This window comes from Aythya ferina, assembly GCF_964211825.1.
Source record: "Aythya ferina genome assembly, chromosome: 2".
In the NCBI taxonomy this organism is placed as follows: domain Eukaryota; kingdom Metazoa; phylum Chordata; class Aves; order Anseriformes; family Anatidae; genus Aythya; species Aythya ferina.
In genome coordinates, this window is record NC_140297.1 from 14,494,753 (window position 1) to 14,515,612 (window position 20,860).

The 20,860-nt window shown below is 42.2% G+C and overlaps 2 protein-coding genes and 2 long non-coding RNA genes across 26 annotated transcripts in view; 2 read left to right on the forward strand and 2 right to left on the reverse strand.

The window, feature by feature from the left end:
- The window catches only part of CREM (cAMP responsive element modulator), a 35,519-nt gene extending 27,111 nt beyond the window's left edge, over positions 1-8,408 (reverse strand). For 3 of the 22 annotated variants that reach the window (XM_084507966.1, XM_084507982.1, XM_084507977.1), the window contains exons 1-2: positions 8,252-8,379; positions 3,204-3,323 (exon numbers count right to left, since the gene is read on the reverse strand). In XM_084507966.1, the coding sequence (XP_084364092.1) occupies positions 3,204-3,323 (120 nt within the window). In that variant the 5' untranslated portion in view covers positions 8,252-8,379. Of the gene's footprint in view, positions 1-3,203; positions 3,328-3,960; positions 4,068-8,251 lie in introns of all 22 variants that reach the window. The other 19 variants (XM_084507967.1, XM_084507976.1, XM_084507965.1 and 16 more) reach the window with 17 other exon arrangements.
- Positions 8,409-11,020: 2,612 nt separating this feature from the next.
- On the reverse strand, positions 11,021-17,358 carry LOC311431488. The gene is made up of 3 exons (XR_014689487.1): positions 17,282-17,358; positions 12,247-12,320; positions 11,021-11,892 (listed from the first exon to the last, which is right to left on the reverse strand). It is a non-coding gene; the product is annotated as an uncharacterized lncRNA (long non-coding RNA).
- Positions 13,343-15,899, forward strand: LOC311431487. Its single transcript, XR_014689486.1, has 2 exons — positions 13,343-13,567; positions 15,699-15,899. It is a non-coding gene; the product is annotated as an uncharacterized lncRNA (long non-coding RNA).
- A 1,037-nt stretch (positions 17,359-18,395) lies between the features above and the next one.
- The window catches only part of CUL2 (cullin 2), a 48,150-nt gene continuing 45,685 nt past the window's right edge, over positions 18,396-20,860 (forward strand). The window contains exon 1 of one of the 2 annotated variants that reach the window (XM_084508993.1): positions 18,396-18,558. The gene's annotated coding sequence lies outside the window, so the exon portion shown is untranslated. The remainder of the gene's footprint in view (positions 18,559-20,860) is intronic. The other variant, XM_084508992.1, reaches the window with a different exon arrangement.

Consider the following 20,860-nt stretch of genomic DNA (forward strand, 5'->3'; position numbering starts at 1 on the left):
AAATATTTTCTTACATAATTCTGTTGGTGGCTGGGACTTAGCATCTGCAGCTGAATTTCTTGCATACCTATCTTGATCTATATTAATTAATTTTATTATAAAAATATCCCTTTAAAAGCAGAAATTGTCAGTTTTGCCTCAATGGATGAAAAATTTATCTCATTTTGCTAGTTTCTGATTTGCTAATTTTTGCTTTTGCAGAAAAAAAAGAAGTTTTACTTTCATCATCAAAAATTGCAAGAGCATATAACAGTATCTATTACACAACATAAGAAAAAAAAAAAAAAAAAAAAGCTCTTGTCTCTGCTAATAAATTATGAGAGGTCCCCATAGCACTGGAGATTATCCCACCACACCACAGTTCTCCAGCCAAACAGGATCACTGGTTTCAGAGGGAAGACACCAAGAATGCTTCAGCACAAAAACAGTGCCTGCTCTTTTCATACGATCACCACACTGAATTCCATGGTCGGCCTTTATCACACTAGTTGCCAGGTGTTTCTCTAAAAAGCCTGAACTCCAGAGGAGGAAAATATACTCCTACACAGTTATATTCTTCAGCATTTTGCTCATCATTCCCTGGACAAAGTATTAATTCAACAAAAGGCCAAGGAAATTAATAACCATAAAATTGCACCTGAACACAAGAAATTTATTTTTCCCCCCTGTGAGAGAAGTCAAATACTGGTACAGGCCAACCAGAGAAGTTGTGGACTACCCATCCTTGGAGATATTCAAAACCCACCTTCACACAATCCTGGGCAACCTGCTCTGGCTGAGCCTGCTTGAGCAGGGCTATTGGTCTAGAGGTCCCTGCTTGCCTCAACCATCCTGGCATTCTTTGATAACATACACAGAACCACAAACTGAGTATTAAAAGATAATTTATGAAAATTATTTACTTCTGACTGAACAAAGAGAAGGTTGAACAAATATCTGGTTGGAAAAAAAATAAACACGTCACACAGATGTCTGAAAAACAACCCTCAAGTTCAACAAGCAGACATTTTACCTCTTGGTAGGCACTAACTCATCCTACTTCCCTCACATTCCTGCACAACTTCAAGAAAATTACTAGGAGAGATGACTGGAAGTTGGAGAAAGCTATATGACAGTCACATTCAGTGGCTGCCTTCTCTTAACTGCACTTCTCCAGAGGTAAAAGAGGGAGAAGGAGCTATCTGTGCCCTTCCGTCCCAAATTCACAGGTGCCAGACCAGCTTCACAGCCATGAATCCCTCAGAAGCGCCCCAAGTCTCCCATCCCGCACCCAGCAGAAGCAGGTGGGGATGTTCCTCATCCCAAAAAGTCCCTGCTTCCTCTCTCACCACGGCTCCCTAACCTTCACTGGGACAACCTCTCACCTGCAGAACATGCCAGGTGGGAATGTAAATTACAAGCGTCCTCCTCATCTTCAGCCAAAGCTCCCTGCAAAACCAGGCCTTTCCCCCTTCTCAGCAATAAGCTCTCCTCCCGGGTCAGGCAGACCCACCGAAACACGGTGGCAACTGAGCCTCAGGGTGCCAAGGGGGTGGGCACAGCTTTCTAGCAGCTCAAGGCCAGCAGTGGGTGTCCCAAAGGCTGAGGGGTGGCAGAAGGAGCACAGTGGCCTGGCCTTGGCTGGCAGGACCCCCTCTGGTCAGTGGCCACCACCGGGGGCTCCAGGGGCTGCCTGTTGGAGGCCTCCTGGCTCCGCCATTTTCCTCAGCGGCGCCACGCTGCTGAAGCCGCTTTTCTGGAAGGCCCACACAGGGACACAGACTCCAGCTGGGAGCACCTCTGAGCTCTGCCCCGGCTCCTCCTTTTGGTCAGAAGGTCTAAGGAACGCAGAGATGTACACTCCAGGCTATTCTCCTCATCAGTACTTCAAGAGTTATTGCTTTTAACTGAAAGACCTAGGGGCCCTGCCCAGTATGGCTGAACCTCATCAGTTACCACCACTCAGTACTCAAGTACCGAGACACCAGAAGACTATTGTATAAGCTAATGGTTTACATGTAAAATCTGCTAAGTTAAATGAATTTGAACCATCAAAGAAATGAATTTGAACCATCAAATTTGAACCACTGAATTTGAACCATCAAAGAAAGATGAAATAAAGGGGTGAAATCAGCATTAGAAAAAATAATGAAAAAAATTGGTTTCATACTCCATTCAAGGAAAACAAACAAACAAAAAAACACAGGATTCCCAGGGATGTAGATATCAAAACCACAACCCAATACCATAGGTTAGAAAAAACAAACAAGGGTTCTACTTGGTGTCTGAAGACCCAGAAAAACCCAGTTGCATTCACTCTTGAAAATAAACCTATAATGTAAATTGAGTATCTAACATGCCACATACATGGCATGAAATAATGGAGCATCCCTCCCTTATAGTTCAGACAGAAATCTTACTAACTTCTAACTTTTGATGTTGAAGAATTTCTCTAAAGTTGTTGGGTTTTTTTGTTTGTTTGTTTGTTTTTAACTCAGTTCCTTTATTTCACAAAGCTGTTTTGAAGATTCTTCAAAGGGGTCTACACAACATCCTGAAGCTATAAATCTTAGCACTGGCAAGAACATTCTCTCAAGTGCTGAACTTTTCAGTGCTTATTTTCATGTTTGAGAATTGTTATTTTGTCATTTTTATCCATTAACTGCCAAAGAAGTATCCAGGTACGATTACTATGTAGAACATGTACATTTTAGAAACCCAGATACTGTCATCACATGCACAGAGATGAAACAGAACAAGCACAATTGTACTTGCAAGACTAAACAGAAGCTATAAAAAAAATGGAAGTAGGAAAGAGCAATGACTATTTTTATTCATTTTCACTTTTGTTTTGCAACACATCTTCAAGGCACACATTTCCGCTGTTTGATCTTGCAGCCACCTCAATTCTTTAGGACTCTATCCTCATCTGCATAACAAATACATATGATCATCTGTGAAAAGTGTAAAGGATCCCTAATGATCATTCTGCAAAGACCAATCTCCTAGAAGTATCACCTTTTAACAGACCTGACTGGCCTTTTGTTAAATGCAGCAGGTATGGTTTGTAGTATACGCTTGGTATTTTTCCTCTTTAATCACAAGACTTACAGCATATGACAACACCATACAAGTTGGTAATTTCATCATCAACAATAAAAGAATCATAACATTTCTGAATGTCACTTTATTGATTCTTCTCATCTTTCCACATTTCAACTTACCTGAGGTACTGAGGAAATATGACTTTCGCCTGGCTGACTCTGATCATGAACAGCATCTCTGTCTGGCAGAGAATCCACTGTATTTTCATCTTGTTGCGATTCAACCATTTCCATGGTCATCTGTCTAAAAGTAAGTACACACATATATAAATTTTGCCGAATTACGGTTTATCAGGCATCTAGGGAGAAAAGAGCCCTATGAGATTCTTTTATATTTGGAGCAGTAAACTAACAACTAACAGTAAACACACAGATCTTTCTCAAACTTGTCAGATTAATTGAAGTCCTTTCTTCCCACTGACTTATATTAAATATTCATTCACATAGCCAGAAGCTACAAAATGTGTGCTTTGGAAAGCTGTGAGGAAGGGCAGTTCTAGAAATGGTTCTCAGGGGAGGAATGAGCAGAGCCCTGGGGTCCTGAGCAGAGCTGGCCAAGGGTTGGCAAGCACTATGCTCCTTCAAAGCCCACCAGCACTGCTTGCAGCAGGTCTCTTGTGTCTCCCAGCAGCCACGTGCTGGCACAGCCCTCTAAAGGCTCTGCTGAGACTGACCCCAGTCTGGGATCTGTACTCCAACCATCTGTAAACTGCTTGGGGCTTAAGACCCTCAGCCATTCTTCTCATTCTGCAGGTTTTAAAATTAGGGCAAGTTTCAGAGAAGAATAAACAACTCCCTGACCCTCAACTTAAACTTCGAGTTTAAACTGGATAGAGAAAGCTTCTAAATGTTATCTGCTGTATAGAAATGCAGTTACCTTACGGTTGCTTTTCCATATCTCTTGGCACTCTTAGTCATAACGGAAGATGTGTGTGTGTTAAAACAAGGTTCTCTTCGGCTCCCTCTCTCCTACCACTCTCTGCACTGAAGGTGTAACATGGAACAAGTGACAAGTCACAAGCATTGCCATGGCAACCGTGCAAGTCCCAACAGAACACAGGCGGGGGTACAGGGATACGGGACCTACAGAGCCCAGCGCGCCCCACAGACGCGCTCCCAACTGCGCGCGGTGCTGGGGCAGGAATTCAGACCGCAGGAGGCAGTGGCACCGCTAGGGGCTGTCAGAGGCAGAAAATTGAGTTCCTGCAGGCTCAGATCAACTGGGTTCAGGCACTGGAAGCAGGGCTCGGCGAGCCAGGCCGAGCGCCTCCTCCAGCTGTCCCAGCTGGCTGCAAGCTAAGGGCGCTGCGTCCCACTCAGCTCCTTCTGGGTCCACACGGAATAGAGGCATGAAAACACTGCTTTACCTGCGTGCCAACCTGAGACCATGCAGGTAGAGAGGGACCCAGTGAAATGACACAGAGCAGCAGATTTCACACCTGCATTCCTCTAATGGGGTCCTACTGGCCGGATTTAACAGCCTGCCTTCCCGGCAGGACCCCACAAGTTAAGCAGTTATACCTGTCTGGCTATTCCTGCAAACAGAAGTTTTACACTCCGTGCCAGCACCAATTCAGATCAAATTCATAACTTCTTTCAACATTCCTGCCTTCTCGTAGTTATAACTCATCAACTCTTTCGCTAGGTACAAGCTAATTGAAAGGCCACTGAAATGCACCAAACCGGACAACCCTGGGGAGACTTTTCACCAAGTTTTCCACCATAATTTTTCAAAATATTTATCTTATTACAGCATTTCATTTGTATATATGTATTCAATATAACAATAAAAAAGTAGAAAATGTGTTTGTTCCTTAGTAAACTGGGAACATCCACACAGCTTTCACATTTGAATCTGTATCTGGTTCATCTACGAATACCTCCATAAGCTTCAGAAAAGCTCACCCACCAGGGCAGGTTAAATGATGACTATGTACGGGCATCACAGTCATTGCAACCTCTTCCTGTACGACTACAGTCAGAATTAATTCACTTCATACAGGCCTTGAAGTATTTTGTTACCCAAAGCCATATGTCACAGATAACCTACTGCTGAAAACACAAACAAAAAAGCAAACCTAAAAACCAACACGCACGTATTTTCATCCCACTGAAAACATTTCACAGAAAATTTACCGGGCAAGAGCCAGACTTCATTTCATGAACAAACGGGTTTTATGTTCTGAATTGTAGCTTAATCCTTTACTGATTGCAGAACACTATCAAAAATGTTTTATTTTACTGCTTTTATTATCAGCATCTCTTTCCCAAAGCTTTTCCAGCTGCTGCAGTCCAGCAACTGTTAGCTAACAGCTATGAAAACAGCATCAGCACAGCAGAAATTCCAATAAAAAGTTATTCCTAGTATTTTATAAAGTACAGTACAGGGAAAGGACTGTTTTTAGATGATCTACATTAAATCAGAAGAACAGCAGCAAGCATTATATACGTCAGTGAAATGCTGAACATAATTAAGAGATGGCATACGTGAAAACTCAAGAATTGAAATATATTTTCCACCTATGACTGCGTATATTCTGAGTCAACAAAGACGATTACTTATTTTTAATCTTTAGCAAAGAAGAATAAAAACTGGAGATTTTTATGCTGCTTTTCTTTCTTTATTATTTTTTTTTGACAGCCACTGAATTCAAGTTTACCCTAGAAGGACACTACTTCTAGGTAAGCTAAAACCCACTGCTTTTTGAAAATATGGCTGCATGTTGGAAAACTGGGTCTTGAGTAACTATGCTGCAGAAATTCCCCATCCCAATTACAAAGGTCTAACTGCAGTCTACAAAACCAAAACAACCACAACAAATACATAGCTACTTTTAAAATATTCAGGTTGGCATGAAACTTCTATGTGAAGGCTAACTGAAGATACATTGTAGCCTATTGATATCATAATTCATACACGTTACAAGATTAAGAACCTTCCGTAAACATAACCATAGGAATTATTAAACTCACAGGCAAAGGTCACTTGCAGCCACTGGCACCCACAGTGCCATGGTACAGTCACATCACCTTACGTGGGCTCGCACACAGCTCAAGACTGTGCATGCTGCGAAAATTCTGAATTTCACAATCTGGTCCAGGTATCACTGTCTTTAGAGCCTTTTCATAAACTCTCAGATTTATACAGCCTGAGCCATACAGGCTGTTTATTTCCTGTATTATCTCACATATCACTTCAGCATGAACACTGAAGTACTTCAATAAATATGAAGAATAAAATTGAGTAGGTCAAAACAATGGTTTTCTAAAACATTAGTTGTAAGAAAGTTATTAACGTAGCACCTACCAGATAATTTCTCTCATGTCTCATAATCACTCCACACTAAAATAAAATTCTGAAAGATTGTTTTCCTTTTAAGATTCAAAGAAAAAAAAACCTGTTGTCAACCACTTAAAATCCTCTGTATAGGTGTATCAGTATTAATACGCATTACACTACAACTTTAATTAAAGTCTATCCTATCTATAATATTGTAACCTTCCTCCTGTTTCAAATTAAAATCAATCAAACAATTAGCTTTAAGGGATATAGCCCTAACCTCCATCTAAAATGACGTTTTTCTTCATTGTATGATTAATGACATACAAGCTTTAGTCCTATATTCACTATTAATACAATCATTTCCTACATATTCTGCCTTAGTTGTTTACAATGACTGGACAGTAATGTTAAATATTAGTCTGGATTTTTAATTTAATAAAGAAGATATATCCCTCCCACTAAAAAAAAAAAAAAAAAGGTTGGGGGGGGGGAGTGGCTTTCCCTAACGTAAGCAAAGGCAGCTCGTTTTCCCTATGAGCAAATCTTCAGGATCTGGCAGGAAGCTTAACTGTTACCTAGTTAATAACATCTTAATACCTATTACTATATGTATCTACTATACGTACTGAGACCTAGGTACAGTAGCTCAGGAGCAGGTAAACACTGATTAAGATGATGAAGATGCACATAAAACACACCAAAAGCTTCTTCAGCTGCTAACAGCAGCATCACCAATGGGACAAAACTGACAGCGTGAGCTCCAGGGAACAGCAGACAACTGGAGGTCATTGACATCTGTAGGTAATGCCTTCAGTACCTATAGGTGGCATTTTTTAGTATATTTTGTCCACAGGTAAAAGGACAAGGGTAATATCTTTAATGATATGATTTTCTGTGATAAAGATCACCAAAAAAAAAAAAAAAATCATTTTCCTAGCAATAGCGCTATTTGTTTTAGAAGCACATCAGTGAATATTAATATGAGTATTTGTTGATGAAATGCAACTGCACCAGCAGATCGGCGTACACTTGCAGGCATGACTTTCTCATTGAACACCCAGAGACGTTTTCAAGGTAACTTCTTTATTTCCACAACGCTTCGTACACGGGTGGCTGCTCACAGAGCTGGCTCACGACAAAGGAAGAGGCTCAGAAATACGTTTCAACCCCAGCTCCACGCATCCCTTTGAAGGCTTCTACTCCCGGGGTTAGTTACTAGAAAGCGTGTGAACTCACACAGGCCTATTTCGCGTGGAAGCGCTCACAGGGCGCTAATTTGGGGTGAAAAGCTCGGTTTTTTGGCAGGAGGGCGCTGCCCTGCCCGTGAGGAGCGCAGCACCCAGGCCGCGCTCACTGCCGCTCCCCCACCGCCTCACTTCCTCACGGCTTTGCCCTTTCCCTTCCCCACCCTCCTCTTCCGCACCAGCCCCCAGCCCATCACCTCAGGAGCCACCGCACCCCCAACCACCCCACTACCGGCGCTGAGCCCCCCTGAGGGCCGTGCCAGCACCGGGAGCCGTTTAACCGCTGCGAACCCCGGGGGAAGCGGCCACAACCCCCCCGCTCATCCCCTTCTCCTCAGGGACAGAGCCGCTGCCCGCCCCCCAAAACCCCATCCCCTCACCCCCCCGCCCGGCCCAGCCACAGCGCTCGGGCGCGGCCCTCGGAGCGCGCTCCCGACGAGCACGCGCCGCCCCCGCTTCCCCCCCCCCCCCCAGTGCGCGCTCCCGGCGGCGCAGCGCCCCTCTCTGCCCTCCCCCGCCCGCCGCGCGCGCCGCCGCCGCTGCCCCGCGCGCGCGCGGCCCCGCTGCGGGGGGGGGGAGGGAGGGCGCGTGGGGGGTGCCGGGCTGCGCGCACCCGTGTCCCCGCCCCCTCCCGCACTCACCCGGCGCCCTGTGCGCGCTGCCCCCGTCACAGGGGGGTGGGGGTGGAGGGGGATTGGGCCGGGCGGAGCCGCGCGTCGGCCTCACGTCAGCGCTGATGCAGCCGCGCCGCCGCGGGGGCGCTGAGGAAATGGCGTCCGCGGCGACTCCCAGCGCCGCCGGCCGCCGAAGGGGGCGGGGCCCGGCTGCGGGCGGCGCCGCCGAGTGGCCGAAGGGCTCCCCAACGGCAGGCGGCCTGGCCAACCGGCGCCGCGGGGCCGCGGGAGGCGCTGCTGATTGGCCGAGGGGCGGGACGAGGCTCCGGGGGGGCGGGGCTTGTTGGGGGTTGGGGGGGCGGGTTGTAACGCCCGGGCGGGCTCGGCTCGGGGAGCGGGGCTGAGGCGGGGGGCGCGGGGCAGCCCCGTCAGGGTCCGGCGCGGTCCCGGCTCGTTAAAATCGCCTCGATTTTAAAAAACCTCGCCCGCTGTGGGCTGTGCCCCCTCCTGCCGGTTGTTTCTCTGTGAGAAGCCGCGCGGGGAAGAGCAGAGCCCGGCGTTGTTTGCCCGTGGCTCGCTGTGGTGGGGGAACGGGAGTTTGTGCCCTTCATGGTGTGAGGAGGACCTGAGGGCTGATTTCACTGCGTTGTCAAAAATAAAGACCCTTAACCTGTGACTCCATGACAGGGGCATCGCGTTTATCTACACGGGCTTTGCCTCTGAGCGCTCGCTTTGTTCACGCGTCGCACAGAGGCTGTTTCACGCCCAGTGCAAGCAGCACACGATCGATAACCCGTTAGGAACAAACTTCTGGTGCCCATCCCTCAGATACCTGCTTTACTAGATACCCCTGAAAATATTTTATAGAATAATAACATGATCATATGAGCAGACAAGCATTAAAATACTGAGAGTAACTGTGCTGATGCCTTTGGAAGTAATCCTGTCCCTGTCTGGTATATTCAAGAAGTCAAAATCAGCCGCTGCGATGCTAGTAACACCTCAAAAGTACTCTTAAAGGTGGAAATCTGATGACAAGCAGGAAGAAATGTTGGGAGAATGTGTTAAAGGGTGGAAACCAAGGGAGTGAGCTGTTTATAAACAAACTGCACATTTCCACAGAACTCTGGTGGTGTGAACTTGGAAGAGCAGTTGTTTTCTATTACTTTTCAAGTAGGTCTTTAGCAGCTTTTAAATGCTTGCCTAACAACTTATTGCTATTTGTACCTTTTTTATCTAGTTTAGCGAAGTATATTAATCTGTGTGCTAGGTTAAAGGTTGGACTTGATGACCTCAGAAGTCTCTTCTGAGCTAAGTGATTCTGTGATATTATCTAAATGAGAAATCGAAAATTTAACTTACAGCCTGAGAAACATCTGGTCAGAGGAATGAGTGAACTGCCAAAGGGATTTAGTCTTTAGGGATGTAAAGATGATTAACCAGCTGCAGCTCTTGAATACTTGACATGGCTTACCGAGGCCAGTAAAGTTCTGCCTGGGTTTAGTCTGGCCACAGGGTCAGAGGGCTGGAAGTGGAAGGTAAAAAACAGGAAACATTGCGTTTTTACTGTGGCAAGGCTGGGGCAGTGTATTTGTCAGCTGAGGCAAATACAAATACAAATACAAATACTTTGCTACAAAAGTGCATCACTGCAGCTAAAATCATCCTAAAATTGTTCTAAGTGGGATCAGTCCCTGACATGCACCAATTTGATTTTGAAGGCTAAAACCAAAAGCAATAAATAAGAAGACCACACAGGACGGGATTATTTATGGTTGTCATAATTTACACAAGGTAGTTCTGAACAAAAATTTTAAATCCAGGCACTTCATTGCCATCAGAATGACTACCTGGATCATCTTTCCTCTCCAACCTGAAATGTCCAACTATGTCCTACGACATCAAGGAAATACCAGCAATTCAGTAGCAGTTTTTCATTGTTTTTGTTTGTTTTTATTTGCCTTTGGATTTGGTGCCCAAAGTCAGAACCTCTCTAAGGAGTTAAAAATGTGACTCGGTGCCAGCTTAAGCAGCCTCCAGTTTCTTCTAGCATCTCATTCCCACCACTGAGGCAACCCAGAAGCCTATCTGGGAAGTAACCCGAGTTGGAAACAGTACACCAAGAAAAAAATAGTTGCCTTTAACCTGGATCAACCTGGCACTCTGCACCATCACACAGAGAACTACGATCTTGACTGAGGGGTTAACATATGAGCAGGGAGTCGAGTGACTTCAGTTGGCACTGACACCAAAAGAAATGCAAAAGAAACGTGATGCCCTTTGCTGAAAACGTAAATCCTTCACCAAGGTATATTACATCACTATAAACACTGTGTAATCTTCAAAAAACTAATTTTACATATTGGGTCTTCAATCTTTCAGATGGATTTTTTAAAGAATAGAGTTCAAAGAAGTTATATTTCAATTACAATCTTATAAGACACATGTAGTTTTCTTGTATAAAGTACATAGATAGTCATGGCATAAGTAAGGACAGAAAAATGAATAAGCCACTTATATTTGTAGATTTCTTTTTAATTAGAATCCAGGCATTTAAAGGTAATATAGGTTAGACTGATAGAAAAAAAGAAAAAAAAAGTGTCATTCTAGTTGAAATGATACCAGTATTTAATATTTTTGCTTTTAAAAGTGATCCCAATATTGACACCTTGACTGATGTTTGTTCTGTGATTTTTTATTTTTTTTAATAACAGACATTTGGTGTATTACATATATCTCTTTCCAGCCCATCCCATGCTTACACACCCTAAACATTAAGAAATGATGAAGTAAAACTTACAGGTTAAAAAAAGTCTTTATTCAAATTATGTCTGAAATGCTCTAAATGTTATTTGTACAAAGAAGATAGTTATTTGTATAAAAAAATATAATAACTTACAGGTAGTTTTTTATACCAGAAATAATTCCCATTGAATGCTTTGCTAAAAGATGTCCAGTAAATTTATTTTCATGTAGCACTTAATGAAACTCCTTGTTATCATTTTCTAGCCATGCTATGTTTTTCTTCAATTATGCAATCTGACGTTTGATGTCTACATCTTTGTCTCCCTAAATACTGCATGTTTGTAATTATTGTTGTAGGTCATAAATTAATTCCCTGGTGGTTATATAAACCTAGAAAGACTGGGAGTGTAGTGATAGGACAAGGGGTACCAGTTTTAAACTAAAAGATGGGAGATTTAGATTAGGTATTAGAAGGAAATTCTTCACTCAAGGGGTGGTGAGGCACTGGCCCAGGTTGCCCAGAGAAGCTGTGGCTGCCCCATCCCTGGAGATGCTCAAGGCCAGGCTGGGTGGGGCCCTGGGCAATCTGGGCTGGTGGGAGGTGTCTCTGCCCATAGCAGGGGGTGGAACTGGCCGGGCTTTATGGTCCTGCCCAACCCAAACCATTCTCTGATTCCATGAATTACCAAAAAATAATTGCACCACAGATCTCTTCATGGACCACTCACATTTTAGTGGGTCATTAATCAACTCTACCTCTACTCTTTCATTGCCTCTAAAGGAATTGATGTGCAGAACTTGTAGGGTGGTCATACAAAAGTGTGGTCATACCACACAGCCATTGTTTTCACAACTGATTTTGTAAGTGTTGTGAAAGCCAGAAGTAACCAGTACCCTCATGATGCAACAGAATCCTGGCCTGTCTGAAACAGAGAACAGATTAGGCAAGAAGCATCCTGTAAAAAGCATTAAATATAATATACTGTGATGGTAAAATATAAAGCTAATGATTTATGTTACCTCTTCTTATTTTATAATCTGCTTTCAAGGAATACACTTTCTAGGTATTATTACTTTGGTGTTTCTTGGGTTTGTAGTGATTTGTTTTTGGATAATAACTTGCAATAATGCTACAATATTTTACTTCCCTAAGCACAGATGCACAGCCTGAAATACAACAATTCAACATACTTTAAATTTGACTTTTTGTTAGGATTTGTAATTCAAAATCTAATTTTATGAATACTAAACTGGAATTGCAAGTGGTACACTACTACCTGATATGTCGTGTAGTTTGAAAGGAGGGCTGCTTACTGGTGCGCCAAAACCTGCAGAGTAAAGCAGAGTACACCTGCAGCGAAACCATGGGTTATATTGAACATTATTCATCACTGCTCGAGTAACACAACAGCTAAAATGGTTTGTGAATGTGCAGCTAGATGTTTGGTGTGGTGTTTGTAAGAAAAGCTTTATGAAAAGGGGAATTAATAAAAATCATAGTGCCTGTTTCTCATCTGCCATCCCCAGGTTATGTCTCTCCATGCACAATGGAGCCAGGAGGAGCCAAAAACTGGGGAACCCCTTAAATACTCATAGCTGAGCAAGTAGCTTGAGATTCTCTGAACTGCTGTCCTCATCTGTCCCATGCTCATTTCATGTTTAAAGGATTGGCTAGCAATTTCAAAACACGTGAATGATGACATTTCTGCTGCAGGAGAAAAATAATGGCAGTTGAGATCTATTACACAATTTCTTTTATTTCTTTTGCAGAATAATGAACTTTCTCTATTTCCCTATATAATAATTTCCTTGCTTATAACATGGACATAATATGTACTTTACAGTGTGCTTGATTATTTACATTTTATTACTGTTTGAAGAGATCTTTGCACTTCTTTGGTGGAAAGTATAAGGTTTATGTAACACATTATTTTGTACTTATAGCATGAATATAAACTCGTGTCCATTTGCACACAACTGGCTGAGTTCTATTTAAAATTTCAATACATAAAATTGTACTATTAAAAGTTTCCTGAGTAGGCTGCATAAGAGAACTACATGGATAACAGAGTTTACCGGTATGAAATGCTTCCTGAAAGGTTTAAACGGCTCAGGTAGCTTAATGAGAATATACTGTACCACAGGAATGTGCATACCACAAACTGCTTGCTGTTGTACAACCACGTTTTGCAAAAGATTCATGCTGTAAAGCAAGGTAAGCAGATGTAATAATGTGGCAGATGCTCGTACAGACATTGAGAGTCTGCCTCACACAGAGGTGAATGCCAGGTGAATGGCATCAGCCATTTGGGTAATGCAGTAAAAGAGAAACACATATAAAGATCTCAGACTCCTTCAAAAATACATTCTGAAAATATGAAAAACTTAGAAAAAATGCATTTGTTTAACAGTCTGGCTGTAGACTATATTTTCTAGCACCTGTAAGTTGTTTTTGATGGGGGAGCAGGTTTGTTTGTTTGTTTGTTTTCCTGTTAGATGGTTGTAAATGACCATGAAGTTTAAAAGGGAAGAAAAAAAATGAAAAGCAAAAGCAACTGAATAAATGGAGCTCACCAGCCACAAAAGAGAGGTGTCTGGGTAAGTAAAGAGCAGGAAGAGATTCAAGTGAAAAATAATTAAATGGAGTAGTATTCAGTATAACAGGAGATTATCAAGCTATTCACCGTGTTATTTATGTGACAGAGCCATTATATTTCTTTCATGTCAAGAGTTATTTAGTTCTTAAGCTCCCAGTAATACACATAAATGGCTAAAGCAATGTGTTTTCCTGGAGAGGAAATCTCCATCTTGTATCTTTTATCAAATGCTGGCTCAACAAACTTGTCTCCTTGATGATGCTCTTTTGCCAGCTGACTTATTTATGACCTGTGTTTTTTTTTTTTTTTTTTTTCTCATTCTACTTGTCTGCACATTACAAGAGGCTTCAGTCTCCATTAAGTATGAAAAATGTGTTATGTTGAAGTACTTGAGAGACATGTTATTAAATAATTTCTTAAAAAAAAAATAAGTTGAGGAAACTATCAGTGGACTGATCTCTGTTCTGATTTGAAAGAGATGTCTCAGAAATAGGCACTAGACATCTTCTATTTATTATATTTCAGTGAAGACCAATACTACTTGCCCCCTTCCTTTTTCCTGGAAACCATTCTGTAAATTTGATTTGTCTCAAAGCTAAATTCTATTGCCTAAAATTTGTCATCACTAAGGACTGTGCAGTATCTGAATTTCAGTGTTTTTCTTCTTTCTATGTGTTTTTATACATACCCCACACAGAGATATCAAAGAGTAATATTCTGGGTTTTATGTTTTTATGCTTACTTTTTATGTTTAAATTACTATTTTCTCCATAACATTGTGCCCAGCAAACAAAAAGAAGCCAATTTCTTCCTCTCACAATATCTGTTCAACAATCCTTTTCCACTGTTTCACTACATTCCTTGTGAATATTAAAATGATGATTTGAATATGATTTTGATGTGGTATATACTTATAAAAAATAGCCATACTGCTTAAAAAAAAATAAATAATAATCATTATCTGAAGGCAGTTACACAATTTCTGAGTTAAAGGGGAAGGAGAGGGGCTTACTGGCCAGGTTGTTTGGTTCACTACTGGTAGTATAAACAAATGTATTGCTTAATCATGAATGAGTAGGGGTAAAATAACTTACTCTCTAATTTATTCAACTTTCTTTCAGTTGTATACAGTGCCCTCACGTGGCTGTTTCCTCTCCTAATGCAACAGATAGTGTATATAATGTTTCAACTCTTCTATGTATTCAGTTGCTATTACATTTTGCAACACGTGCTGTCTCAGGGATTTTATGCATACACAACAAAGCAAGAAAGCTACAAACAATATCTTGTTTGCTACAGTAAACCTTTGGGGCCAGTTTTATATTCAAATTAAGAACCTTGAAGCAAAATCCCAATGATTGGTTCAAACCCACTGGTAAGGAATGACTCAGCTAGGCCTCCTCCATTTCCAGCAAGTCAGAAAAAAAGTCACATATTTCAATTAGAAGCTATTTTTTTGTTTGTCTCTTCCCCCCCCCCCCGCCCCCCCCCCCCCCCCCCGAAAAAAAACCCTGTCTAGATTAGCAATGTAAGCAAGTGTGAAAACATCCTGATGCAGTGTGTTGGTATTTAATTATTATATCTATTTCATCCCAGCCAGTAACAAGTAAGTACCTGAGATGTCTGCATTTAATACACTCACAGAAGAGGATTAAAATCTTGTAATGGAACAAGGGAAAGCTCTAAAAGTCTTCCCTATTTTGATATCTTGCATTGTGCAGGGGAGGTTGAACTAAATGATCTTTAAAGGTGCTTCCTTTAAAGCACCTTCCTCTTCCAACCCAAATCATAATTCTATGATATGAAGATATGTCTGAAAAGTCCTTTAAATACTATTATTTTGATTCAGACTTATTGCAAATATATATATGTATATATAACCCACTGATCTTTAAATACAAGTTCTAAATATGCCATTTTACCTGTCAATCGTGTTCCGGAATTTCACTAAAAATAATTGTGTGGAAAAAAAAAAAAAAAGAGAGAGAAAGAGAAAATAGTTAAAGTTGTTCATACATACATTGAATTTAACTGTTTGGTTACAGTGACATGAAAATAAGTTGGTGCCCCTTTTTAGGAATGAAGGAAAAATTTACTCGTGTTTTTTTTTTTTTTTTTTTTTTTTTTTCCAGGTCCTGGGACAGGACAGAACAAATATGGGGGCTGAACTAAGCCACTGATGGCTAACTAATAAATGCTGTTTGAGAAAGTTCAACTTCTGTCTGTTTTCCTATTTCATGTACAATAACAGATTTTGTTAGTCATGGTGTATGATGTGCAACTTTAATTCTTAAACTGCTATTTTTATATATTCAGCACTGACACCTAGTGGACATGATTGGAGTGAGATTATTTCTTTTCAAGAATTAAAGGTTTTGAAACATGAAATTATCACACTTCATAAACTCAGACTAAACTTCATAAACTTTATAAACTTCTGCAACTCAGACATATCAGAAAGGAGAAGAAATAACATAATGATCTAAGAAAGTCAGGCATCATGGCAGGGGGGTTAAGGTCCCTTCAAACCCAAGCCATTCTATGATTTCTCACAGTGTAATTAGGCCTGGGGCAGGCACAAAGAACTAGTTGAGTGACAAGTAAATGTGCAAATTAGGATGATCCATACCTTTACAAATAAAAGGAGGCCTTGACTGATTTCTTTCTGCTGAGGGGTACCAGGCTCTGCCAGCAATTTATGAGGAAACCACAGTTTAAAGGTGAGGTTATTTTTAAACAAAGCAGTAGGCCATATATTGGTATATTTAATACAGTGTTTGTATTAATATAGGCTTAGGGATTCCTAATTTTGGACCAGAATAACACAGTGTTAGATGTAGTATAAATATAAACAAAAGAGGCAGCTCCTGCCAAAAGAATTACGTAACAGAAAACAAACGATTACAAACAGACAGAGAAACATAAGTATCAGATAAGAGAGAACAAATACATATAAACACCAGGGGAATTTCAGGAAATACTGCAGTGCTGGTAAGAATGATGTGGAGGTAGCTGATGTAATCAGGGAGTGCTTACCATTTGCATAGGTGGTGTGGCAGTTTTAAGGTCACATATGCATCTACTGCAAATTAACCCATGTAGATCACTGACTGAAAGCAAATTAATAACTTATGCAATGAATAGATGGAAAGAAGATTTCCAGGAAAAACAAACAAACAAACAAACATTCTGAGTGTTTACCACATTATAAACATTTTTGTATTTTGATGTTCTTTGTTTGGCTATATTTACACTCACTATTGTGACACAAGAGTACTGCTGGTGCTGAGGACTTGGTATCCACACTGTGTTATTTTCAGAGGTTTTAGTTTGGACTTTTGAACTTGTGAACGTTAACAGTTAGAGTTTATCATCTGGAATACCTGCTGATTTAAATGCCTGTATGTAATGTAATATGTAATAAAAATTATAACATTTTTATTTGGTGCATTTTTTTTACAGCTGTCTGTGTGAAGACCAGTGGCAAACTGAGAATCTAAAATATTCTTATTTTTTAAAATTTAAGGTTTAAAAAATTTTGCATATATGTAAAATTAAGATATTTTGTAGTACTATAATTATAATAATTTAAACCTGGCATAACTAAATCCAGTTTTACAAAAATACAGAAATGTGCACAATCTTTTCAATGTAGACTACAGAGTTAGCACTCATATATCTTAAGAACTTGATTTTCCATTTTGCGATAAAATACCTCTTTATTCAAGATGCGTATTTAGGCTTGCTTTTGCATAACTGAAGAGCTGGACTTGACATTTAAGAAAAATGGGAGCCCTTGTTTTCCACAGCCAAAGGGAAAAAAAAAAAAAAAGATATTTAAGCATTTGATGTCACTGGGTGTTTACGTGCATGTGTAGAAATCCACCTTGGCTACATGCCAGGCCTTAACAAGTTTGTTCTGGAAGTTACAAGAAGTGTGAAAGAGTTTTAAGTCACTATTCAGAAAACGACCTCACTGTACCAGCTGTGTATTTCTGCAAATGCTGTTTACACTTGGGCAAATAGGAAAAGAAAAAAAAAAAGTATTTGAATAGCATGCGAAGGAGGATCCAGGTATGAAAACCACCTTGAACAATAGCAGCAGCTGTGTGGCATTTCCATAATTAAATAAACAAACATGCGGGCTGAAATCAGACACAGGTTCCCCTCTGGCAGGAAACACTATGCATAACAGAAAGGAGAAATTGGAGTTATAAATGTATTATATCTTGAGCATTGCGTGAGCTGCGTTAGCAATTGCTACGCTGAATGTCGTATTTTTTCTTTCTTCCATAGCACTGTTTGATGTGTTTTGTTGTTGTTTCTTATTGTCTTCCTATTCTTCACATTCATGAACTTCCTGACGAAAAAACAAAACTAAAAAAAAAAAAATAATAATAATAAAAAAAAAACTCAAAATTTATAGCGAGCTATTTCTAAGCATTTCTGGACATGGATGCATTTTAGAAAGGAAAAAAAAGCGTTTTGTGTGATGTAATGGTAACTCATTAACATGAAACTAAGGGAAAATATTAAGGAGAACATACTATCTTAAGGAGTTACTAGTTATTTGTGACCTGGTTATTGCTAAGGGATCTCTTAAGGACACAAAAGGGGTCAGATTTATTAAAGAGAATGAATACAGATTTATTAAAGAGAAGAGAGTCGCTGTTTAATAAAGTCAGGACTGGGCTCAGGAGCACTGGCAGCCCATCCCCACACAGCGCCCCAGCCCCAGGGCGGTCCCGGCGCATGCGCAGCGCGGGCACCGTCGCCCATGGAGGCTCCCCCCACGGCCCATGCGCGGCGCGGGGCCTTGCGGCCCGCCGTGCTTGCCGTAGGGCGGGCCGTACCAACCGCCTCCCCTCGGGCGGGGGGGGCAGGCGCGGCCGGAAAGCCTCGGTGTACCGGGAGCCACCGCCCGCCGCCCGGAGCGAGCCGCCGGGAGCGAGTCGGGAGGCGAACAGCGACAGAAGGCGGTGGGCGAGGCGGGTGAGGCGGCGGCGGGAGGGAGGCGAGCGGAGGCAGCGGGGCCGCGCCTCACCCCGGCCCCGTCAGTGGGGGCGGCCGGTGGCGGGGCGGGGCGGGGCGCGAGCGGCTGGGTAATGGCAGCGCCGTGAGGACGGGGCGCGGGGCAGGGACCGCGGCCGCGCGGCGGGGAGCGGGGGCGGCGGGGGGGCGCGCGCGGCGCGTGCTCGCGGCCGCCAGGTAAAGGCCGCGCCGGGCGCGCCCCCGCCGCGCTGAGGGGACGGGGCCGCGGCGCGGGGCTGGGGGGCGGCGGCGGGGCCGGGCCGCGGGAGGCAGCGGTGGGAGGGAACCGGGACCCCCTCCTCCCCGCCCGTCCCCCCCCCCCGTGGGGGTCCCGGGCTCGGGGGGGCCCCGCTGGGCGCTCCCCGGGCAGGGCCCTGACGGGAGGGAGCGGCGGGGCCCAGCCCCGCCTGGTTTCGGTTTGGGGCGGGTGCCCGGGGGGTTGGGGTTGGGGTTGGGGTTGGGGTGGGGAGCTTGGGCTGCTGGCACCTAAAATCCTGGTGTTGTACGGAAAAAATTGTACCAAATTGGTTAATTTGTTCATAAAGGTTCAGTTCGTGTTGGTTTAGAAGTTATAAGAGGTTACCGAGCTCTGCACGAAGCTGTTTAACCCCTCAATGCTTCTCTGCTTACACCTTATGTGTTCAGCTGACCGTAAATGCAGTGTTACTGGTCCCGTGCCCTGTGGTGAAGGGAAGAATTTTTCCTCAGCTTTCCTTCCTCCCCTCGGTTTTGCTTATCTTTGAAGGAGTGCCTGCTTATTTGGAGATACCAAGAGCCTCTTCTAGAGCCTGTAACATGTAACACTCAATTAAGTGTAACTTCATTAACCCAGCTGCTTCTTGGGGTTCTTACAAGTTTTATGGGCCGTGACAACAGCTTCTTGGCATCATCTGAAAATATCCTTGCGTTTCCAGAAGACAAACATTAAAGCTTTTAGAAAAAGGCTTTTTTTTTCTCCTATAAGAGAGCTTTGAAGTGGGTTGCTTCTACTGAAGTTCATGTTTCTTTGATACATGCATCAGTTTGTGTTTTTCAGTTTACCTTTGGTGGATATCTGTTTATTTTGTCAATTCTCATTGATTTTGTTGTGTAACACATTCCAACCCATATATGGCAGTAGGAGAAGGCTTTTTTTTTTTTAATTTTCCAAAGCAGTAATATCCATGTTGCAAATATACCAACCTACATGTTGCTATTGAACTGAAAAATGCATCGTAGAATCATTAAGGTTGGAAGAGACCTTCGTCTGGTCCAACCATCATTTACTGATTTTTATTTCTTCTGCTGGAAAAAAAAATCCTGTTCATAAAGCCCAGGATAATACCACTTCCTTGATGTTATTTGCTACTCAGTTTCTTTATGAAATCAAAGCAAATGTGGGTAGTAAATTGATTGCACTTCAAATGGAAGTTGTTGTGTTGCAGGGTTTGGGAATCGGCCTTCTGAGGTTCCTGAGTTTACAGCAGTTAAGGAGCTTGGTTAACTAGTCAGGGTGATGTTTTGCAGATACAAGGTGTAGAAGTTGCGTTTGACATGATTCTTATTATTTTCTTTAAACTGAGAAGCTGCATATTCTGCAGTTTGAAAATTGTTGTGTGCCTAAGAAAAATACAAAGCCAGTAGGGTTAAGGGAGTAAGTTGGTCGGATAACCACCTTTTCAATATATTATTTGATTCTTCCCCTTATAGACAACATGTCTGTAAGGGGAAGGCTTTTCAAGTTAAAAGTCTGTTTGTCACTATTTTTTTTTCCTTCTGACCATGAAAATGTGGGAATCAAGTGAGATTGATTCCCTTGCTGGGTTGGGTGTATGGGACAGAAGCAAATGGGAACACGGAAGAGGCCTTCACAGTTTCTTGTCTTTCTCAGGACATCTTTTCTGAATTCTATTACTCTTCTCCTGGTTCTATTTCAGTAGTTTGTTTTTTTGTCTGTTTCAATAAATCTCCAAGTATTTTTACATGAATTTGTTAACATGGCTTCTATATTTTCAAGCCATGTTTTATTTGAAGGAGTTCGCTGTTTGTCCTGCTGCACAGTGCAATAAGCTGCATGAGCTGTGCTTACTGCTCTGTGTTGTTTTCTCTTTGTCATCTTGATCAAAGCTTTTGGGTTTTGTGGCTTTTCAAATACAACACCAACAATTGTTTCATGAAAGCTTGAGGTGAACGTTGGCTACAAGCTGACAACAGTAATTTCAGATAAACTGCTAATCTGGTGAGCGTGTTTCTGCTCAAAGTTGTCTCAGCTACTGAGAAGCTG